Below are 23,317 nucleotides of genomic sequence, written 5' to 3'. Positions count from 1 at the left end.
CATTTTATTAAAATATATAATTATTAAAACATGTCATGCCATGTCATCAAAATTAATTGTTCTAATAGTATCAAACTTAATAATATAATATATATAATATAGATTTATTCTATTTTAGGTCTGAATTATTCGGTCTGCAGTTTTTAACTACCCAGCCATACAAAATAGTTGGGCCTTATTTTGATTCCATTTGGGCTTTTGTATGAACTTTGGAGGGCTAACGCTAACGTTCTTTCGCTAAGTTAAAGCACGTCACCTTAAATTAGATCATATTAAATGATATATTTTCCGAATATATACTAAGTAAACTCATATACGTGGTATATATTAAATTAAATCATTATTTGCAACATCATTGGAAAATAGACAACAAAAAGAAATGTTTCTTATTTTGTGGGCCCACATGTGTTTTATCGTATGAAATTCAGTACAACACGTTTAAAATCTGAAACAAATATATTATATTTTAAAACTAAATATTTTAGATCTGACATCACTATTAATATATGATATTTGAGTACTAAATATTTTAGATTTGACACTAATTTATGCCTTTTGAGTACCAAACATTTATACAAATGTTGGTATTAATGACACGTTTTTTAGGATAAAAATTCAGTAAAAAAATTAAAAATCTAATATTGATATATGATATTTGAGTATTAAATATTTTAAAAATATCAATAATATACGGTTTTTGAGTACCTAAATATTTATAACAAATTTTGTTATTAATGACATTATATTTCTTCGGATGAAAATTAGTATAAAATATTAAAAATATAGTACTAATACATGATATTGCAATATAAACTACTTGAGATCTGATACTAATAATTTTTTAGCACACGAAAAAGTGTAGAACATATGGATATTAATATAATTATTCAAATTTAATACTCAAAATTTTATATTTTATAATAGATTTAAAACAATATGTTATGCAATAGCATATATATTACAAATTTTCAATATTTTGTCCTAAATTTCATTCGAAAAAGTAATCGTTGGCTCAAAGAGTGCATAAATATTTTTTTATATGAATCAGTAACCGCAAAAAAAGTTTATTCCTACAGTAAACTTAACTATACATCTAACTATGCTTTTAAATATTTAAAAGCAAGTCTCCCACCTTTTAAACTATATATTTTCTTTATTATTTTTATTCCATCTTTTTACTTTTTAATATAGGTTTATTTATTCATATGATTGAGTTTCATTTGTCCAACATAATGTGATTTTCATTTTCCATAACACACACATATATACACATTTAAAAAATAATAATTCGGGGGTATTTTTGTACTTGCGCTCCACTCTGCTTGGGCGGAAAGATTCTGCTCTCTTTACCTGCGCAAGCCCTTGGCTTACATCGTGTATTTGGACATCTCGAATTCAATCCCGAATCCGAAAGAATGAGCCGTGGAAGTGGAGGTGGATATGATCGGCATATAACGATCTTCTCTCCTGAAGGTCGTCTCTATCAAGTTGGTGCGCTTTTTCTTTAATCAAATTTGGCTAGTTCCTCATTCTACATTCTCTATTTATTGTTTTCAGCTGTCGATGTTTGTTTTTCTTTGGTTAGGGTTTTTGATTTGTTTTTGTTGCGAATAAACTATGTAGAGTATGCTTTTAAGGCAGTCAAATCCGCCGGAGTTACCTCGATTGGCGTTCGCGGGTCGGATTCCGTCTGCGTTGTGACTCAGAAGAAAGTTCCTGTTAGTTTTTGGGGAAAACATTCGTTTTCTTTATCACTATTCTTTTATTTTCTAGTAGATGTTAAGTTAAACTCTATGCTTGTGGACGAGTGTGCAGGACAAGCTTTTAGATCAGACGAGTGTCACCCATTTGTATTCAATTACCAAGTACCTGGGCTTGTTGGCTACAGGCATGACAGGTACATTACTAGTGCATTTTGTAAAATTATTTTATTATTATCATGGTATGCAAAGTCTGTGATAACATGCTGTTGGTCATGTCGATGTATATATTTAACCACTCTGAACGAGCTGTAGAATGTTAGTTGAGTATATATTAATTTAAATCATATTTACTGTTTTTAGAATTTATTTACGTGCTTATGCTACCCAATGAGGTATTTTGTGAAGAAATAGTTTATTGTGTGAATACATAAAATAAGTTTGGAAAACTCTTTTTTTTTTTGGCGTTGCTTTCAATTTGGGTTGGAAAACCATATTTTATCATTGTAAGAAGCTCCATATCATTTTTATTGTCAAAAGTTGGTTTATTTGATCTTTTTGTTGATCCCCTTCCAGCCGATGCAAGGACTTTGGTTCAACAAGCAAGGAACGAAGCTGCTGAGTTTCGCTTTAGATATGGCTATGAAATGCCTGTCGACGCATTGGCGCGATGGTATGTTGCTTTGTTTTTTTGAAAGGGGTGGTATGTTGATTTGGTACTTTGCAGCAAAATTCCAATTTGTTGGTGCATTGGTTCTATGCTGTTTGTCGAGGTGGAGTGGTTTTGTTGATAAATCATTTGTTCCTGATTATTCTATGCTCATATGTTCTGTGGAACATTTAGTGCAATGTAATCCTAGGATTGTGATGAATTGCCAGCCAATTATACAAAACTATTCCAATTCTGTTGTTTCTGATTATTTCCTAAAATAGTGTGACAATTCTATACTTCGATCTTCAAAAAATTGTGTTTATAGGTAGTTGTTTGGGATATCTGTTGCAATGAATTCTTTAATGGTTCAAATATTACGCTTCTATAATAAAAATAATGCGATGCATGTTTTCTTCAGACATTTAGTTTTTCAGTTTCACTCGAATCATAGTGCTATATGTATCCCATACTGCAGGATTGCTGACAAGTCTCAGGTTTACACACAACATGCCTATATGAGACCACTTGGAGTCGGTTAGTTGCAGATTATTTCTACTCTGACAACTCATCTTATAAATAGAATGTCTCACTGTCTAATAAGCTTTATTCATCCACGCGTCTTTTAATGTGGCAGTTGCTATGATCTTGGGAATTGATGAAGAGAAGGGTCCTCAGCTCTTCAAGTGTGATCCCGCCGGTCATTTCTTTGGTCACAAGGTAATTTGGACGTTCCATCTTTCGAAATGAAACTTAAAAATTGTTTCATTTCTACTTTTATATTTGTTGTTCTATTTGTTTGTGAATATCCGTTATCCTTTTTGCCGTTTGCTTAATATACCAATGTTTATTTTTGTAAATCAATGTTATTACTGAAATTTGAAATCTCGAGGATATCTAGCTATCTTCTTACAAAAGAATCCATGAAACCTCCAACAGGGGCTTTCTGGAAATAGAATTTGAAACGGTCATTAATTTTTTTCTCAAGTCTTGCACTATCTTCTATGATGGTTAGCTAGATAGGACATTCGTAATTCTATTCCCGTGAGGATTTTAAATGCCCGTGCAAACTTATGGCTTGGACTATACTCGTCAGTGTTGAATCTGATGCACATGGCTCTTCGAGTTTTGGCACGATTTTTTTCTATACAATAGCTCTAACTGATTAATTTCCATAGTTGCTTTGGCATTGTGAATTTAATTCTCGAAGGTTTTGGAAATATCTTTATAAAATCTTCTTGGTTTGTCAAGAGTGACTGTCTTCCCTTGAAACTTGAATGCTGCAACCAGGATCACAATTCTATTTCTGTGGTATTGGATGAATGATGATATTGTGACTGAGTTGTGATTTAGTGTATTTATTTAAGTCATGCCACCTTGGTGATTGGCGTCTTTTCCGTATCCTTTGTTTTCGCCCTTCCATGTTCCCTCTGGCTTTGATGTGTACTGTTTAAGTTACCTCCTAGAGATCCCAAAGTAAGAGTAACTATTTGATTGTCATGGAGTTTAAGATGGAACTCAATTATATAACTTTAACTTGTAGCATTTAGTTTCCGAGAGAGACATGTACTTTTGTGATAAGACTCATAGAGTAGCAGTAATTTTCTTTTGTTCTTTTTATTGGTTACTCTTTGATCTTCCATTGGGTATTAGCTTCCAATTATTTCTGGCAGGCAACAAGTGCTGGAGCAAAAGATCAAGAAGCCATTAATTTTCTAGAGAAGAAAATGAAAAATGATCAGGCATTCTCCTATGAGGAAACCGTACGGGTAATAAAATAGGTTCACCGCATATGCACTCCTCATAATAATGCTTTGATTTTGGATTCTGAGTGTATTATTTGCTAGGCGGAATACCATACATATTGGTTAAATTTAGGGCAATGCCTTTTTTGGGTGATATTAGCGTTTTAATGAAAAGTTTCATTAAAAAACAACCGACAGTTGGCTAATTGCTCTTGATTATAAAAGCATGAACCTGTCTTGAATGCTTTGTGAAGTTGCTTAATGTTTCTTTAACCCTCCAACTGAGGACCCCACTTTCAAAATTTCTTGAAATCTAATGCGATTTGTTATTCAGTTTATTCTTGGAGGCAAAAACTTTTGTTTAGGTTTTCTTATGAAACAAACTTCCTGGTTAGAAGTTCAGCTACATTATCGATCTCAAGACCTTGCGTTCTAATATTGCAATGCATTTTACCGCAGACAACAATTTCTGCTCTGCAGTCTGTTCTCCAGGAGGATTTCAAAGCTACTGAGATCGAGGTAGTCTTTCCGCTGTATTCATATTTTCTGAAACTGGAGCCAAGGTCTTTTTATTGTTTCTTTAGTTCTTCTGTATTTCGCTCGTAGTGTAAACTTAACTATTGAGAAAATGAAAGCGAAACCGATTAAATACTTTGTTTAAGGGATGAAACCTTATTTGTAAATATATTGTCTAATATCAGGCACAAATGTGCTTTAAATGCGCATCTTCTACATTTTTGTCACATGTCAACGGATTGCTTTCTAAACTTAAATATGCTGCTCTCCTATTATATTTTCCCGAGAGTCGAAACTTGGTGACATCTTTTGATGTTTATACCAGGTTGGTGTTGTGAGGAAAGACGATCCATTGTTCAAAGTATTGTCAACTGAGGAGATTGAAGAGCACTTGACTGCCATTAGTGAGCGCGATTGATCCCTTCTGAGGTTATCCAAATGTATACTTAATCTGATTTGAATGCACACTGATGTTTTGATTCGCGGGGAAAAGAGTCCGAGGGTGTTTCCACATTTGTCTGGATTGTGAAATCATCGAACCTCATATGCATTCATCTTTACTGAATATGTTCCATGTTCGGATTTAGATTTATCTCACTCAATTGTTTCTCTATGTTGTTGAATTTATACAAATTCATTCTCTACGATCCATTGCTGCATAATTAATTAACTACGATACATTTATTAATAATGATCCAAGCGACGATCGATTCCAATCTTACTAGCAGCAAGATTGCGAGAAAGAGCTTTCCCCAATGTATTTCAGTTATCTTTACCATCGAACAGGGCCAATACATTTGCCTGTAGGGTGAAGCGCTATACTTTAAAATATGGAGACATACCCAAGAATTGGGCAGCGAGGGAAGGACGAGGTGAGACAATTTTGAATTTTGCATATACGTAAATTTATACTTTTCAAAACCCTTCGTTTAAATTTTTTACTTTTGCATAATTCTTTGCAGCATTGTACTAAAAATAAAGTGCAATTCAAGTTTTTTCCCGAGTTCAGTAGCTTTGATTGAAACCAAGTACCCGTTTTCCTTTAAGCTTGGCCACATTTGATTTGTGTAGCCTTGTAGGGGGAAGCACTATGTTTTCGTACAACCCTTATTTAAACAGAGTCTAAAATCATCCATAGAATTCTTTAGTTATAATATTTAAATTTTTTCTACAAATATTACTTAATAGTTAATGCCAAAAGAATTATACACAAAAAACTAATTTATACACACACAATTGTTCATAGAGATAGAATCGCTGGTACAAATAAAGTACTAAAAAATGTAAACGTTAAACAGAGCCCAAGGGGACTACTTATGGTTTTTGATATTGTAGAGTAAAAATTATGAGCACAAAGGCATTTTGAAAGTGCTCTACGATACATACAGAAAACATTTTTTTTACAGATTAAAGAAAAGCAGCAAGTAAAATTTCCTACTCTATAACAACAATCTCTTTCTTCTAAACTATAATAACAATCTCTTTCTTCTAAACAGTAATATAATGGAAAATTTGTGTAATAATGCTCAGTATTTGAGCTTTTAGAGCGACCCAATTTATAGGAACACCAAGCTGAGGCCCAAAGCCTCGAAAGTGTATTTCCTATCTAGCTTCCTTGCCCCTAAGGAATCATACCACGCTACCATTTGAAACTGCTCAATCTCCTGCCATAAAAATATGCTGACTGAAAAACACAACAATACAAAGAGACAAATGGGATGCACAAATCTGGACACGTAATTCGTTCCGAATCAGTTTCTGACCCATTAAAATCACTGAAAATAGGGATGGTAATGGGCCAGAGTGGGGGCATGTTTGTCATCCCCATCCCCAAATTTCATCCCCACCCCTATACCCGCCCCAATCCCCGCTTTTTTCGGGTTCGAGGAATCCCCAAACCCGAAACTTCGGGGATCAACTTCCCATCCCCGCCCTCATCCCCGTTTCAAAATTATTAATATGACAAGACGATGACGAATTCGGAGATTTTCTCAAACCAAAACTTATTATTATTAGAGATAATATTAATATTAATATCAGTATTAATAATAATAAGATTATTAATATTTTAAAAAATAATGATATTATTATATTATTAATATTAATAATACTATTATTTTATTATTGATATTATTTTCGGAACGGGTTTGAGGATTTCGGGGATGGAGATAGTAATCTCATACCAACCTGAATTACATCTAGAATTTTTTTAAATCCCCGAATCCGAACCCAAATTCGAAAAAATCGGAGATCCCCATCCCTGTTTCAAGCTTTCTCTACGAGCCCCAAACCCTTGAAGAAAGTTGCCATCCCTGGCTGAAAATCTACGTATACGTACGACAATGACCAAGTACTTCTCCTACCAAAAGCAACGTTCTTAACAGACGCTTAAAAGTTGCAACACAAGTGTAGTAGAAAATTTGAATTTCATAAAAACACAAATCACATAATTAACCATCAAACCGTAGTACATAGAGCAACTATCCAATTACATATCTAACTTCAAATTCGAATCAACAACCTACCATAATCTTGTCCCAATCTTACCAAAAATAATATTTTTTCATGAAACCAAAGATCCCGATTATAAAAATTGGGAGCCAGTGAGAGCCTAACTCTGAGGGTATCTTTTCAAGCTGAACAAATATGTGTATGCCGACGAGTTTGACTTTTCGGGCCAAATAATCCAAGTGATTGATGTATACAATGAAATCATCAAACAGATACCAGAATATAAAACTCATTAAAAAAATGTAGCTGCATTGAGTTAGCTTTTTTTAAGTAGAGCAACACCCAGATTTCTTTACTGCTGAAACGTCATCCTTTGAGCCAACATTTATGGTCTGCCCTTTGGGCAAAGTAGCCGGATCATCACTAGCCTCTAGTGCTTTTCTGCTGACGACACGATGTATCTGAGTAAGCACTTCTGTGAAGGCATTTTCCACGTTCATTGATTCCAGGGCAGAAGTTTCCATGAAAAAAGTGTTCTCCTTCTGAGCAAAAGCTGTTGCATCTTCAGTGGAAACAGCACGCAAATGACGTAAATCAGCCTTGTTTCCAACAAGCATGATGACAATGCTTGAATCTGTATGATCCCTCAGTTCCTTCAACCATCTCTCAACGTTCTCAAAAGTAACATGGCGCGTAACATCATAAACAAGCAATGCACCAACAGCTCCTCGATAGTAGGCACTTGTGATTGCACGATATCTACAGCAAATAGCACACGTCAGATTAGGTTTAATGTTATAGGTCGCATAGTTTAGATGAAAATTTAACACCAAAAAATAAAGCACAACTATAAAAGTTAGATTTAGATTTGCTATGCCAAAACAAAGACTTAGGGTGCGCTTGGTTCGAATGATGAGATTACTGAATGATTTTTAAATAAATGATAAAAGAAATGATTGATAAGGAAATGTAATATACGGTGATAAATAGTATTATGGTTGGAATGATTGTGGGTGAGTAAATTAAGAATCTTTCCGCTCTATGACTAAATTTCCCTCTAAATGAATTATAATTACAAAGTAGAGGAGGAAAGAGATTGTTGATTTTGCTAGGGGAAAGGGCATTTTTGGGACCAATAATGTCAAAACTCAAGATATGTGAGATACTAACAAAACCTTTGTCATCGTATGCATAGATTCATACGCATTCTAGTGTGAATATCATAGCTTTATAACTTTCTAAAAAGTGACATCACACGATCAATAGTTATGTAGCTAATTGTCAAGAGCATAATAACTCAACGTCTTCTTAAACAACTCCGGAAAAAGACAAACATAAAAACAAGAAATTATATGGCATTTAGTTCCTTACCGCCCTATCATATTTCTAGGTACACAGATAATTTTACACATCCACATACTTCAAGAAATGACACTTTTTGTTCGCAGCTTGGTAGCACAAGGAAAAACAATCGGTCTTTCCATGAAAGATGATAGTTGCATTATATGACATACAATAACCCATATGCCAGCATTATTAGCAGCTTGGTGTTACAAGGAATAATGATTGGTCTTTCCATGAAAAATGATAATAGGCATTAAGCTACATGCAATAGCCCAAAGTTTGATACATTCATTATATAGACTAGTTATAACAATTTACAATAACATGCACGAAGGGCTAATGATGCGTAGATTCAGTAAACTTCATAATCTTGAAAGAAAAGTTACCTTACAACAGTAACACCACTGATGTTCAAGACGTGTAAGTTTACTTAGAACAAACTTCATGGTGTCCATGTAGATTTCCAGGTATGTTCTCGTACTTGGAAATACCAAAACTTACATATGATAATTATATGTTATTATAAATAGGATAAATTGCATGCTATTGATTTAAATTCGCAAGTACACTGACGGATAATTAATTTATCTTGGTTCCATACAAAAACATTCTCCAGAAAGCCAATGTTGAGGGCTTCAGCACATCCAAATTTTCACAACCTTAATTGTTGCTAGTTTTCTAAACTATTAACAAATATAATGTTAAATTCATCATATACGGAGGGAAATCCATCGCGTCTGATAAAATCTGTCAACGGTTGAGCTAAATCCAACAGATGTCAGAAATAGCTAAAACCATCCATTACAAATTGCAGATAGATCTAAGCTAAAAAAGCGTCAGATCTAATCCTTATATTATCAACGGCTACAAAACAGATCATGCTATCTTCAAAACCCTAGATCTCAAAAAATCTAAAAGGAAAAATCATCATTGCCACAATCAAGGCAGAGATCTCAAACCAACAAAGCGCTCCTCCCAATGCAAACCTCCACAGATTATACTAGACTCATTTCCACAAAAAAAATAGAACGCTGAGTAATAATACCGTTCTTGACCAGCTGTATCCCAAATCTGAGCCTTGACAACTTTCTCGTCGACGCGGATGCTTCGAGTGGCGAATTCGACGCCAATAGTAGACTTCGACTCCAAGCTGAACTCGTTGCGAGTGAATCTGGAGAGCAAATTGGATTTTCCGACACCGGAATCGCCGATCAATACAACCTTGAACAAGTAGTCGTAGTCATCGTCCGCTCGATATGCACCCATGAATGTGTTCGTATATTTGCGAGAGAGCGAAGAAATGTAAAAGGGGTGTGCCCCGTTTTCGGAAAGAGGGAGAGAGATGACCCAGGATCTATTCAAACCTTCTTTTTTCTATTTCAATTATTATTATTTGTTCTTATAATCTTTGATTGCCTAATTTTCTTTTACTTTCCAATTTTTTTAGGTAATTTTCTTTTATTTATATAAAAACTTTTATGTTTTTAACACCTTTTTTTAATAAATAGATGTAGGTATAATTCTTTTATTTTTTCCTTAATAAGGGAGAGAGTTGTTCCTGTTTTCAAAATTCGAACTTCCCTAATTTTAACATTTTTATTCTTCACAAAAAGTCATATGAAATGAAAATATATTACTTTTTATGTCAAAAACATTAGTTTTACTCCAGATTTAGATCGAGTCGACAAATCTTGCGAATATAAATATATGACACCGTCTCACGCAATACCTAATTTGTTTTTAACGAGAGATTATAATTTTAAATCCACAATTTTCAATGTAATATACACACATTATGTGAAAGCAGAGAACGACGGGTCAAAAAATTTGGCCACCCCCAAAAAATAGTCTCGCACAACGTTGGAAAGATATCCTAGATAGCGTTCTATTGACCCCCAGATACACACGCACTCTGGTTTCTAATGTTGGGTCAAAATCCCAGCCAGGTAAAAGTCGGAAGAACGACTTCGTGGAGAGTGCATAAGCTGTTCGACCGTATTCCTCAATGAATCTGCCCCGGTATTGTTCCTTTTAGTTGTACGTGACTACCAATGCTTCCATCCTCTTTCCCTATTGAAACATGGCGTTTGCAGCTTCAAAATTTTGCTCGTTGTCTCGTCGCTGGACTTTGGCTTTTCTTCGATGTTCGTTGGCTCATTCCTCATCTTCACAACCATCGCTAGAAGAATCCGTACGATCAGCAGTGGAAGCCAAAAGCTACCAGCAATTACCGGAGCTCCTCCATGCCTCGAAAGAGTTTGGTCGAAACCCAAATCCCTTTGCGTTTCTCTCCAAGTTTACTGAAAGCCATCGAGTTCGTGTCGTTGATGGGATTTTACAGTCCTTAATTTCTGTTCGACCCCGTGGCCGACTATATGGTGTCTATTCCTTACTCCTGATCTATGCTCTTGAAAGCTCCGATCCTCTCCCACTTGCGTTTGCTATCCTACAACGAATGCTTCGTTCCGGTTGTCGTCCTGTTTCACAAACTCATCTGCTACTTGTTAATGCATGGGTTGAACGCCTGCAGAAATTGCAGTCTGTTTCTGGTATCCTATCTGAAATGCATGCAATTGGGTACTCTCCTGACTGTGGGACTTGCAATTACCTTATTATGTCGCTCTGCAAAGTTGATCGGTTAGAAGAAGCAATTAAAGTCTTGCAGGGCATGAGCAAGGCTGGTTGCATTCCAGATTTGGATAGTTATGGAGCTTTGATCGGTGAAATGAGTGAGCTAAGAATGACACCTGAGGTTCTAGGAATGGTGAAGGAAATGGTGAGCAAGCATGGACTGAGTCCAAGGCAAGATACCATGGTAAAAGCAATTGGTGCAATGCGTGCTAACAGGGACATATGGAGATCAGTAGAGATGATCGAGTTTTTAGAAGGCGAGGAAGTGTATATTGGATTCGAGGCCTATGAATCAGTTCTCGAGGGTTGCTTGGAGGGACGTCATTTCGTTTTGGCCGGAAAGTTTGTTATTAGAATGACCGGAAGAGGGTTTATACCATACATCAAAGTGAGGCAGCGGGTGTTTGAGGGATTGGTTAGTGTTGGTGAATTGGAGCTTGCCAATGTTGTGCGGAAGAGATTTGCAGAATTAAAATCTTAGCATCTTAACTTCTTTTTGAATGGTTTTTGGGAAAGCAGAAAGTCGATTTATTTTTGCATGAGTTGCTGTTGCATCACCCTTGGCAATAAGCTGGCTTGATTGGTCATAAAATCATTTGGATGTTGGAGTTACAGCAGAATCAATTATCAGGTTACCTGTTATAACAGCATCGCATATTTGTAAAGACGATATTCAAATGTTTTAGTGGACATCACATCCATCTTTTAGTTTTGTCTCAATCCATGGATTTGATATTGCAAAATGTTAAATTTCTCAATCACATGTTTGTGAATATGATATGGAAATGTTTTAGCAGATTACATTGGTAATTGAGTTCTGTTTGAAAATTTATGATCTAATCTCCATCTTCCTCGCCTCTTTACCAACTTGAATTAGAAAGGTAACTAATTCCGTAAGATGTTTGTTCAGTCAGATCCATTTTGTAATAACTATGGCATCACAAGTTTGTTGATGTTCAAGTTAGCCTGTATTGTCATATCACTGTGATTGTTAATTTAATAACATATTTCAAATTGTCACGACATGGAGCCATTTGTAAATAATCCATCAAATCCTTCTCTTAGGTCCAAATCACTCCATCCAAAAGCGTGATGCACTTAGCAAGGAAATTTCTGGTGCTACACATGAGAAAAACATCATATTTGCAAGTGTTAATTCTGAATTCTGTGGGTCCAAACATTCATCTGTTAGTATCTTATATGATTTATACAATAATATCAATAACGAATAACCTTCCAATTAATTTTGTATTATTGTATAATAGTCTCGAAAACTGCTTTGGTTTTACCCAAGATTTATTTCTTGATCATATAACTTTTGTTTGTGGAAATTTTTATCAAAGGCATGCCCTGGAGTCTAGCATTTGCCATCAAACATTCTTCGACCTTTAGTGGGGTAGCTGGCCTCCGATGCAATGCCGCATTCACCATTCTTATCAGAAGAATCACGCTTAATTTTGACATATCCTTCCTCGATCACTCCAGCTAGTCCCCCACGAGTTCTTCACAAGCCAGTACTTCTCACCATTTTCTACACCATAGCCCACAACAACTACTCCATGATTTAAATCTTTTCCACAGTAGCCAGGTAAGATCCCACTAGAATACAATTGAAATTTGTAGCCTCCAGCATCAATGGCTACTGCTACTGGTTGTTTAGCCACTGCAACTTGCAAGGCCTCCTCATTTTTAGGAGACTACTGATACATAGCCATTTATTGCTACTGCATTTGCTTTTGCTTCGTCACTTTTACAACTTCCACGTACCCCTTCATAAGGATAGTTTTTTTCCGTGGTTATGCCATCATTATTTTTTATAAATTCAAATGCCTTTTCCATGTATCCCCTGTTACAACCTTCATTTTCTCCCTTGTAGTGACAGTCTACAAGCTCTCGTTCTCACAAAGACACCAATTTCCCAGTCTTGATCTTGTGATGCCTTCCACTGCCGCTACTGCGGAGAATGCCCGACAACTGCCTGTGATGAAACATGTTTATCTAGTTATCAGTATACAGTCGTTTCTTTCAAGCATTCTTCCTTGAAATAAATCTCTGTTTGCTAAATCATTGGCAAAATAGTTTCTAGCTCACAATTTGCATTTTAGTACGATTCTCAGTCGTCACACCAATGATTTTGAAGTTTCATAAGTTGCTGTAAACCTACTATTACCCTTTCTTGGCATTTACCTGCGTGTCTTCTAAAAACCATTTCAAGGAAATATACTTTCTTGACATCGAAGAAGTTGAATAAATATTTTCGAAATTGTGGTGTAAATATTATATGATGTTACCCCGAATATTTACTGAATGGTGAGATAAAATTTTGGTTATTTCATTTATTGGCACATTAACAAGGCTAAACATGATATTAGATGTTCACCACAAATTCCTTAATTCTTGATTGGAGTAACAGCGCCAAACTTCCTCCAGTCTGTGCTAAACGGCACTGAAGAATCATCCAACGTACAGTTGTTTTGGTCCTCTGCCTGCCATTGGCCACGACTCCAATAACCCTGGTATTTCGATTTGAATTCCAGGTTAGTCATGTCTGCAAATTCATTATCTGTAAGTCTGTAAGGAAGATTCTGAGAATTGATCAAATCAACCAATACTACGTTTGATTGGTAAATCCCGAATCGCAAATTCCATTCATCTCTGTTCTCATATCTTCGTCCATATTGTATCAGCCAAGCTTGGTACCTCTTCATCATGGAATCCATGATGTCTAGGGATGGCAATTTCCTCCGAACCCGTTGGAGGATCCGATACCCGACCCGAAGAGGGTATAGAGGGATTTTTAGACCCGATTAAATAATTGGGTAATCGGGTATAGGGATTTTCGGGTTCGGGTATGGAGGCGGGTTTGATATAATCCGACCTACACCCGATCCGAATACCCGTTTAAATTAATATATATAAATATATATATATATATATATATGTATGTATGTATATATGTATATATATATATAATAATTATATTTATTTATATTAAAAATTCATCTTCTCAAATCCAAGTAAATCATTACTTTTTTTTCTCTTCCCAGGTTTTACCATTCTTTTATTTTTCATTCAATTTCTCATCTTCTCCACTGGTAAGTTTATTCCATCTTTGACTTCAAAAATTGAAAAATACTTTATTTCTTGATTATGGTTCATTGTATTCCTTTTTTGTTTGCATATTTCCCAATTTATTTTATGGTTTTTTTAACCAATTAATTTTGGGAGTTTGGAATGTACGTGATTTTGTTTTTTTATTGGTTTTGGTTTTTTTTTTTGAACTTGGCTATTTTTAATATTTTGTTATTTTTTCTATAAAGTTTATTTTGCAAATTTTTATCATTAATAATTTTTCTTATTGTTCATTTAAATAATTTTTTAAATATTCATAACTTGGTTGAAACAATTTAAATTTGAAAAAATTCAATTGTATATGATAATAGGGTATTTGGGTAGGGTATGAGTATCCGATAATCCGATGGGTCTGGGGATGTGGATGAAATTCAATACCCGATGGGTATGGGGATGGGTATGAGGATGAATTTAATAAATGGGTATGGGGATGGATGTATGAAATCCGACCCATACCCTACCCATTGCCATCCCTAATGATGTCCTCGCTCTTATCTTGGCCAAAATATGCACCTGAAGGACTACGGATGTAACACCTCAAATCTTGATATATTTAATTTCAACACTAATAAAAGTTAATGGGCTTTAAGGTAAGTTTAATTATTATTTTCTGGGTGGTTGTGTTATTATCGAAACTTGATGCATAGGTAGGAAAATATTTTAAAGAGGATAACAAGTGAATTTGAGAATCTTAAGATTTTTCGATCATAAGATATAATTTATTAAGGTTTGTTTGATGATCTAGGCCCTTAGTAGTTCATAAATTACAGTAATCAATTTCATATTTCAGGCTACGTAAATGATGGGTTTTGAATTATTTTGACAACTAAATACGTTTGTAAATGGAAATGGTTTGTTAAAAATCATTGTTGGGCGTTAGGTGATGTCTTGATATCTGGTCGATTCTATAGAAGAAGGAAATGAGTTGCTAAATTTGTGATACAAAGATTACTAATTAATCGAATGATTAATTTTAATGTTAACCATGTTTTAAAAAAATTTCAATTACGTATATACATATATTTATATACTAGAATAGTCTCAATTTATCATTGATGGTTCAAGGTTTAAATAATTGGTATTTTGTGTTAGAAGAAGTTGGTTCCAAATTAAGTATTAAATATTATATTAAAACTTACTAATAGCATCCTAACATTGAGGCTTGGATAGAATGCTTCGGTCAGCTAGCTTCTCAATATTTAGGATATTGTATTGTATGGATTTAAAAAGTAATATATAGTTGTGCAGGAACTTTATTTACCAAACACCTAATCTGATAACCTTGGTTTATAGATTTTGATATTAGATTTTGATATTGCTCAAAATTCCTGATTTAGTATTCTCATTTAAGCTAAATATCTCAAGTGCGTACACTCCTATTTTAACATTATTTCGCAAAAACTCCACGATAATGAATTTTGATGCATATTGTTGTTATGGTTGCCTTATTGTTCCTTATTTGTTGGGATTTTGTATTTGGCTGGTGATATTCTGGAGGATATATATGTCATGTGAGCCACATCTTTTTTCTTATGGTCAAAGTGCTGTATGATGGGGTCTCATTGTGAATGTTATTCTGTTCTATTTATCTTGTAAGTCATATCTTGATTCCTGCTGGTCAAAGTGATGCGTGTGAGGAAGCATGTGAGCCACCTCTTGTTTCCCTATAGTCAAAGTGCTGCATGATAGAAATTATTATCTGGGTTCTGTTATTCTATTTACATGTGTATTTATTATTTATTTTTGTGAAAGCTTTTGTCATTATCCTTGAGATCGAATTAATGGCTGGATACAGGAGTGTACCGAATAACTTTGGTTTCAGGTAATAATCTAACTGAGGAAGGCGAATATGTAGAATATGTAAAAGAAATCATTGAAGATGATGATGACATGGAAGATGCTTCATAGACTTTGGAGACTTGAATTCTTTCATTTGAGTTCTTTTAGGAATTTGTAGATTACTTTTTTTCATATTTTTGGCTAGTTCTTTGGAAAACTAATTTATTTACTCATTGATATGATTGAGAGATTGACTTATTGTTTCCTTTTAATAAATAAATTATGGTTCTTTATAAATTTTAGGCTTTGTGTTGATTATATGGGTTATCGGTACTTTAAATAAGGCTTGACCTCTACAAATATTGCGTGTATTTGGGTGTGCGAAATCTGGGCCTTAAAGAGAGGACACAAAAAAGTATCATAGCCAGGAAATATTCCGTCTTTATAGTTCTAGTCGTCATTGTAAGGGAAGATTTTGCTTGAAAAATGACTTGTGAAGTTTGAAACTCATTAGCTGAGATGTTTTTATTGCAAAAGTTAACAAAACATGGATGCATACTGATTAGTTAATAAATCTAATTGGTATGTCAGTTGGATTCATGCTTTTTTATATTTTATTATTTCCCACTTTTGTTTAGCTGCGGCAAGTCTATTGTGTATGTAATTAATTTTGGCTGTGGTTTCTGTTTCGTTCACGGCTGCTTAAAAGAGAACACAATGAATCCATATGTGAATTCGGGTGTTCTTGGTTAGCTTGTTAGAAGCTTGTTGGTTTCACATATTTTCCTCTTATACTTGTGAAGTAGACCGACAAAAACCTGAACTAATATTTTAAATAATAATAACTATTCTAAAAATTATATCTACAAAATAAATAAATAAAATGTTTCATGAATGACCCCTTCTTTTTATTCGAAACTATATATTTTTAACTTTTACGTGTATAAAAATTTAGAATTTCATCGTTTCTTCCCTAATATTATCGTGTAATCAATAAGTTACTCGCTTTAGTAGTTAAACCTCATCAACATAAACCAGATTGGACATGATTGCCAGCAATTCAATCTCAAGACGATGGGATTGGGGATCGATCTCGATTTCTCTCTTATTTGCCATCCCTCTGGTAATTTTGTAACGAGAACTAGATTGGATGGAAAGAAAGCTTAGCTTTATGATTTAGGTTAGGCCAGGGTTTGTTACCTTTTAGTCAATGGTTTCACAATTAGAAAATGCAATTAGTATGTAGTTTCACTTTCACATCATGTCACCTAACCTAAAGAGATTCATTCATTGACTTTGATACACAAATTAAAGTTTATTTTGCCGTCCAAGTTCATCAGCAAACTATTATATTAGTTCACCAAATTCAAGAACCTTTCGCATGGCATGATCGACGAACAAATAATTTTACAATAAATTGAAATTTTCTTTGTTTTAATGTTTATTTTTTCTAAAGATGGAGCTAGTACAGATACAAATTTCGAAGTTTGTATCTTACACGAAAGATAAATTTACAATCAAAAGAAAAAATCCCAAAATTTTTGCATCTCTTTATGTATTTGTATACGTAACAATGAAGTGAATTATTGCCTTTTAGTTACATTATCACTGCCTCTCAAGATCTGGGAAACACTCAGCTTGTCCACGTGATTGTTGATTTTGAATCCTCGGGGATGATCTTTCTCTACTAAGAATCCGTCGGAACGAATTTAATCTCGAGCTTGATCCACTGTTCACTTTAGTCAAAGATTGTGCCCCGCCACCGTCCGAAGCATTACCTTCAAACGGCGGAGCCGACGGTGGTGCTCCGGCTGCGACCACCACCATTCCTTCCCTCGGCTCTGCTACCAGCCTTGGTTCAGCCTCCGCGCGGCAAATGGGACAAGTTGAATTCGAACCAAGCCATTTATCAATGCAGTCTACATGGAAACTGTGGTTACAATTAGGCAAAAGCCTAACCCTTTCACCATCCTCCAACGCACATAGACAAACTGAGCACTCGATGGAGTTCCCGCGGTTTGTTTGCTCGAATACTGAAACGGGTAAGGATGAGATAACAGACGGGTCGAGGCCCGTTTTCGGAGACGTCTCGGAGGTGTGGACAAGGGCGGAGGCTCTCAACAAGCCGAGGCGGCGAAGGACTTCCCGTCGGCGAGCTTGGCGGCGGATTACGCATCTTGCATATACATGAAGGAGCGTGACAAGAAGGACAACGAATGATAATGAAATAATGGCCGTGATCAATATCCTACTATTAGCATCATAACTATTTTGATCTTTGCTGTTGAAAAACCAATATCTGTTGTCGTTGTTGTTGTTGGAGTTGTCGCCGTCGCCGATTCCCATGGAGAAATTTGGGACGGAGGAGCAGAAGATGGGGGATTATATTTTTGGATGTTCAAGGAGAATGTGAATCGGAGGATGTGTTGATATTTATTTATCGTTTGTGTGTGAGTCGAAAGAACACCGTAACTCACAAGAAGTTGACCTGAAATTGAAGCATTGACATTTTGACAAATTCCGTGTATTTTTTTGATGAAGTTTCCACGGCTCTACTCTCAAATAATGAAAGCGTAATGGAGATGCAGTGTGTAAGATTGACTTGGATTATGGACAATTTCTTGGTGACACTTGGTATTATTTTTTATGTTAAAAGTATTACTTTTTATTTTGAATATAGATAGAGTTGACATGTAGATAAAGATTCGTGAGACCGTCAAAATTATCATTTACAATTCACAATACAACGTGAAACCCGTATTTTGCAAACACGTCGTTGAGGGTTTTATAAATATTTTTCTAGGAAGGAACCATAATCTTTTTCTAAAACACTCTTTGGATAATTTTTGTAAAAAAGATTACGCATATTATCCTTTAAATTAAGTTTAACTGATAGCTCTATTTTGTTGAAGAGTTTAAAATTTAAAACCATTTATGCTGAAATCCGATTGATGAAATGTCTTAAAGCTCCATTAAAATTTAATGGCCTCCGCCCTCCACTATTGGATTTCCTGGGCCTTCGAGTTCCTAGGCCCAAATAAATTTATGGGTTCATTTTTTGTTCCCTCGAAGGCCCGAGGCCCAAAACTACTACTATATTTATATATATATATAAATTTATTTATTTTTTTGAGAAAATCAAATATGTTTTTTATGTATAAAAAATAATATATATTATTTTTTTCTCTTAGAAAACTCATTCTTTTTAATACTAAAAACTCAATTTATCAAAATTTGGTAACTTTATTTTGAGAAACTTTATATTTTTCATTTCTTAAAAAATATATTTAACAAAAATATTTTTGTATGCTAATATTTTTTTTTTGTTTTTGATTATAAAATATTTGAATATTTGTAGAAATAATATTAATAAAAAATAATTTTAAAAATAAGAAACACAAATTTTTTTAATGTAAGTAATATTATTTTTAAATTTTCAAATCAAATTCCAAATTACATTTTAAATCTTAGTCAAACACCATAATAGAATTCCAATTCCATGAACTTCAATTCCAATTCTAGTTCCAATTCTAGGGATGTAATCGAGTCGAGCCGAGCCGAACTCTTGAATGTTTGAGCTTGGTTCGCTTATAATCGAGCCGAGCTCGAGCTTTATTTGACGAATATATGCATGGCTCACGAGCTTATTCAAGCCTTTATCGAGCCTAAACAAACTTAATAAATATGAATTATACATTTAAATTTTCATTAAATTAATTAAAAAGTAAATTATATATTTAAAGAAAAATATATTATTCTTATTAAAATTTGTAAATTTATTATAATAAATAAATTTAATAGATTTTTCTATATATTTCATAAATAATATGCAAAATCAATAAATCAAATATCAAAACTATTATTTTTTCATCTAAAAGATTACTCATGAACTTACCAACGAACATGTTCACGAGCTAACGAGCCGAATACTGTAAAGCTTGAGTTTGGTTTGTTTATCTTAACGAGCCTCATTAAACGAGCTCAAACGAGTTTTTATCGAATCGAGCTTCGAATAGCTCACGAACGGTTTGATTCATTTACATCCCTATCCAATTCCAATTCCAATTTCAAATCCAATTCTAAATCCCATTTTTATACACACATACATATTGTTCTTATTCTCTATGGAGGATCTATTGCGAGAGAGGTCTTAGTTGCCCCCTAAGGACCAAATGCTCTGAATTATTGAAACTGTTAGAAAATTAATATCCAGAAAATCTTCTCAAAATACAATAAATTGTGGTAAATATCGTATTATCTTATGTACAATTTTCATATTTCAAAGTGGACAAAAAATAATTATCTCATGAGATGGTCTCATATATCTATATCCATAAAAAGTGATGATCCAATTCATATTTAAAATGAAAAATAATATTTTTTCATAGCAAGAAACATATTGTCATGGAGCGAATCGAGTTGGAAATTCATATAATAAAATTAACTCGAGAGAGGATCTTATCTAAGTTTTTTTTTAGAACACAAAATAGTTGAAACTTGAAAGTATCAAGTTCGCTCCCACTTACTCACCTTGCTTTGATAACGTGATCACATCAACTATGAATTGCCAAATGCATAATTTATCAACTCGTCATGCTACTTTAATTTCATTCTGACGTTGATTTTGTTTATATTTTAACATCGGCAAAAACTCGTGTGAGACGGTCTCACGTGTCGTATTTTGTGAGACATATCTCTTATTTGAGTCATCTATGAAAAAGTATTATTTTTTATGCTAAAAGTATTACTTTTTATTGTGAATATCGGTAGGATTGACCCATATCACAGATAAATATCCGTGAGACCGTCTCACAAAAAAACATACTCTTTAACGTCTATAAATATTCCAAAACGACAGAATTTCCAAGATACTAATCTATCACAAAATATCTCATAAATTTTTTTTATACAATTAATGCATAAACTAAGAGATTTTTCTAACCTAGCTAATTATGATTCAATTTTTTTTAAAAAAAATATTGTCTCTTCTGATTAAATTTATGTCCTAACATAGTCGAAGCTGCTCCGATTTCTCTTTTTTTGAACAAAAATAAGTATAGTAATCTTTTTTTTCAACGATTAATTGTCAATAATAACAATCAACTTTGAGGTTTTATTCCACAAATTTAAACTTACACGTGATTTATGTGAAAAAAACGTCTATAATTTTGTAATTTTAAAATTATTAGTATATGAAATTGAAATACTGCATAGAAAAAATACATGTATAAAAAATTAAAAGATTGAATATAAGAAGGGGAAAAAAACATATAATATCACTCAATACTAGTCCAATAGAGCAAAAATAATTGATTGAACATTATTTGTCAGATACAATAATTGTTTGGCAGCACATAAATGATAGTTTCTTCTCTTTTATCTGCCGGAATTGGTGAAACAAATCAGCTGCAACAAAAACACTGCAAAACCATCAAATCAATCAAAATAACAAAAGTTAGATGAATTGTGGCGAGCAGATCATGGCATATCACATCAAAAAATAATTATTATATAAAAAAATAAATTAAGCTACCTGATAAATAGATGAAGAACACAATGTAACTTGTCCTTGCAACTCTTTATCACCGATTCATTCCTTCACCATCTTCGGCATAAAATGGAGCTGCAACATGAAACCCCAAGTCGAAATGGTTCCCGGAATCCGAAGTTTGCTGGCGGCCCCGGGGCTGTTGATAATTGTGGTCTGCGACAGAAAATGGCCTCTCATTCCAGGCGTGGGTGAATAAGTTGGACTGAAGGAGATCCCTTTGAGAAAATGCAAATCCCTGAGGAAAATATCCCTGCTCCATGTTTCCACTACCGGTATTCCAGCTATCACTTGTTCTTTGGAAACTATCTTGAAATCCCATTAAATTCGAACCCGGAAGAAGTGGGTTGTGACAATGATTCTCACTGTTTTGATAAGCCTGTAAAGATTGAAGAGAGAGGCCAAGATCTTCCGCCTGGAGTGAAGCTCGAGGAAGAATCCCTTCGTTCGGAAAATCAGGAAAATTCATAGAATTTGTAGGGAACAAAGATTTCATCGGGTTCACATCTGCAGCGTGCATAAATGAACAGGTACTGGTGCTTGGATTACTATTACTTGTATTTTCGGGATGGATTTCTGTCTGGTCTTGTGCTAGCTCACCAGAGCTCGGATTTGAATCTGAGCTTGGAGGAACTACGTTATCCGTACTGGGGTTCCAAGGAGGTAGCTCATTTAGCTGATTTATGGCGTTTTTCGCCTTCTGGATCAACCAATCCAAGACTTTGCTCGGCCGGTCATAGCCTAACCGGTCTTGAACGTCGTAGAATTGAATAGCGGTGTGGGCAGATAGCCTCACCCTACGATCCCTGGGACCTTTCGCCGTGAAAACTTTGCTGTGTCGATCTTTCCGGCCAGTAGCTCGGATAATATGCCCACCTTGAACTTGAACTATCTCGCTCCCTTTCATAATTATTATTCCAGTTCTTGTAATTGTCGGCTCATAACTGGATCTTTAATTTTCTTGACGCGAGCTAGAGGGATTTTCTCCTTTTTATGGGCACTGATGATTCCACCTGACTAAAGAGCTCCTTAAATTTGCAAACTCAAAATCAAGCTCTATGAATTTCAGCTTTTGATTCACCTTTTTCTTTTTTCCCCCTCCTCTGGGCTTTTCTTTTCTTGACCTAATCTTGAAGAGGTTTGCTTTGCAGTTTATAGCTAGAGTACAGCAACTGCAACCCTTAACCTGTGAATCTGGTCCTTCTACTGTGCCGCTGTTGGTGATGTTGATCCCCAGAAAACCCTACTGAGAAATCCCTATCTCAAAAACAAGCTGGTGAAAGTAAAGACAAACATTAAGTTAATATTTTATTTCTCAAAGAAAATATGATAGATAAATTATGGCTTCCGGATAGAGATTCAAATCAAGGCAATATATGGCGGAGACAGAAATATAAAGATCTGAGTTTGTGAGAAAGAAATTTTGCTAAGATAAGAAAGGGTAAGGTTGGAACAAAATGGTACAGAACGAATGGAACAGCAGGTGTTATATATAATATGAAGTGAAGGCATATAATTATGAGGCTAACTGTATTTATGGCATTCTGTAAAAAAAATCATTTAAATTCGGTCCATATTTTCTGTTTTAAACTATATCATTTCGTCTAAAAAAAATCGAATGGATAGATATTTGATTCATATTCTTAGAACAAATTAAATTATGGCCTATACATCCTTGATTCGAGGTATCCAATCATCATATATCTAAGATAACATTAGTTTATTTGTCTTTGTGGTGTCTGAGTTGGTTGAATAAGTGAAAATTTAGTCGATAGTCATGTATTCGATTTTTCCTAAAAACACTTCTGATGTGAGACCGTCG

At 34.4% G+C, this 23,317-nt stretch overlaps 5 protein-coding genes and 1 pseudogene across 6 annotated transcripts; 2 read left to right on the top strand and 4 right to left on the bottom strand.

The window, feature by feature from the left end:
• Positions 1 to 1,282: 1,282 nt before the first annotated feature.
• On the top strand, positions 1,283 to 5,254 carry LOC142519123 (proteasome subunit alpha type-6-like). Its single transcript, XM_075622054.1, has 9 exons — positions 1,283 to 1,491; positions 1,624 to 1,718; positions 1,816 to 1,897; positions 2,277 to 2,373; positions 2,828 to 2,886; positions 2,987 to 3,069; positions 4,023 to 4,118; positions 4,554 to 4,613; positions 4,936 to 5,254. The coding sequence occupies exons 1-9, from the start codon at positions 1,416 to 1,418 to the stop codon at positions 5,026 to 5,028; spliced, it is 741 nt and encodes a 246-aa protein (XP_075478169.1). The 5' UTR covers positions 1,283 to 1,415; the 3' UTR covers positions 5,029 to 5,254.
• A 1,768-nt stretch (positions 5,255 to 7,022) lies between these two features.
• Positions 7,023 to 9,782, bottom strand: LOC142518176 (ras-related protein RABA1f). Its single transcript, XM_075620891.1, has 2 exons — positions 9,451 to 9,782; positions 7,023 to 7,820 (listed from the first exon to the last, which is right to left on the bottom strand). The coding sequence occupies exons 1-2, from the start codon at positions 9,669 to 9,671 to the stop codon at positions 7,388 to 7,390; spliced, it is 654 nt and encodes a 217-aa protein (XP_075477006.1). The 5' UTR covers positions 9,672 to 9,782; the 3' UTR covers positions 7,023 to 7,387.
• Positions 9,783 to 10,215: 433 nt separating this feature from the next.
• LOC142519295 (pentatricopeptide repeat-containing protein At1g06270) lies at positions 10,216 to 11,517 on the top strand. The gene has a single exon (XM_075622264.1). It carries the CDS (start codon positions 10,486 to 10,488, stop codon positions 11,515 to 11,517), a length of 1,032 nt encoding a protein of 343 aa, XP_075478379.1. The 5' UTR covers positions 10,216 to 10,485.
• Positions 11,518 to 12,393: 876 nt separating this feature from the next.
• LOC142519296 (KDEL-tailed cysteine endopeptidase CEP2-like) lies at positions 12,394 to 13,756 on the bottom strand (annotated as a pseudogene).
• A 3,715-nt stretch (positions 13,757 to 17,471) lies between these two features.
• Positions 17,472 to 18,377, bottom strand: LOC142518178 (RING-H2 finger protein ATL40-like). Its single transcript, XM_075620892.1, has one exon. It carries the CDS (start codon positions 18,291 to 18,293, stop codon positions 17,553 to 17,555), a length of 741 nt encoding a protein of 246 aa, XP_075477007.1. The 5' UTR covers positions 18,294 to 18,377; the 3' UTR covers positions 17,472 to 17,552.
• A 2,810-nt stretch (positions 18,378 to 21,187) lies between these two features.
• Positions 21,188 to 22,968, bottom strand: LOC142519114 (transcription factor PCF5-like). Of its 2 annotated transcripts, none has more exons than XM_075622038.1 (2): positions 21,481 to 22,968; positions 21,188 to 21,367 (listed from the first exon to the last, which is right to left on the bottom strand). In XM_075622038.1, the coding sequence occupies exon 1, from the start codon at positions 22,400 to 22,402 to the stop codon at positions 21,530 to 21,532; it is 873 nt and encodes a 290-aa protein (XP_075478153.1). In that variant the 5' UTR covers positions 22,403 to 22,968; the 3' UTR covers positions 21,188 to 21,367; positions 21,481 to 21,529. The 2 variants fall into 2 exon arrangements, with proteins under 2 accessions (XP_075478153.1, XP_075478154.1); XM_075622039.1 differs by having other exon boundaries at positions 21,188 to 21,353.
• Positions 22,969 to 23,317: the final 349 nt, after the last annotated feature.

This window comes from Primulina tabacum, chromosome 11 (assembly GCF_025594145.1).
Source record: "Primulina tabacum isolate GXHZ01 chromosome 11, ASM2559414v2, whole genome shotgun sequence".
Lineage (NCBI taxonomy): Eukaryota > Viridiplantae > Streptophyta > Magnoliopsida > Lamiales > Gesneriaceae > Primulina > Primulina tabacum.
Note: the sequence above shows the minus strand (reverse complement) of the source record. Positions and strands in the feature narration are given on the sequence as shown.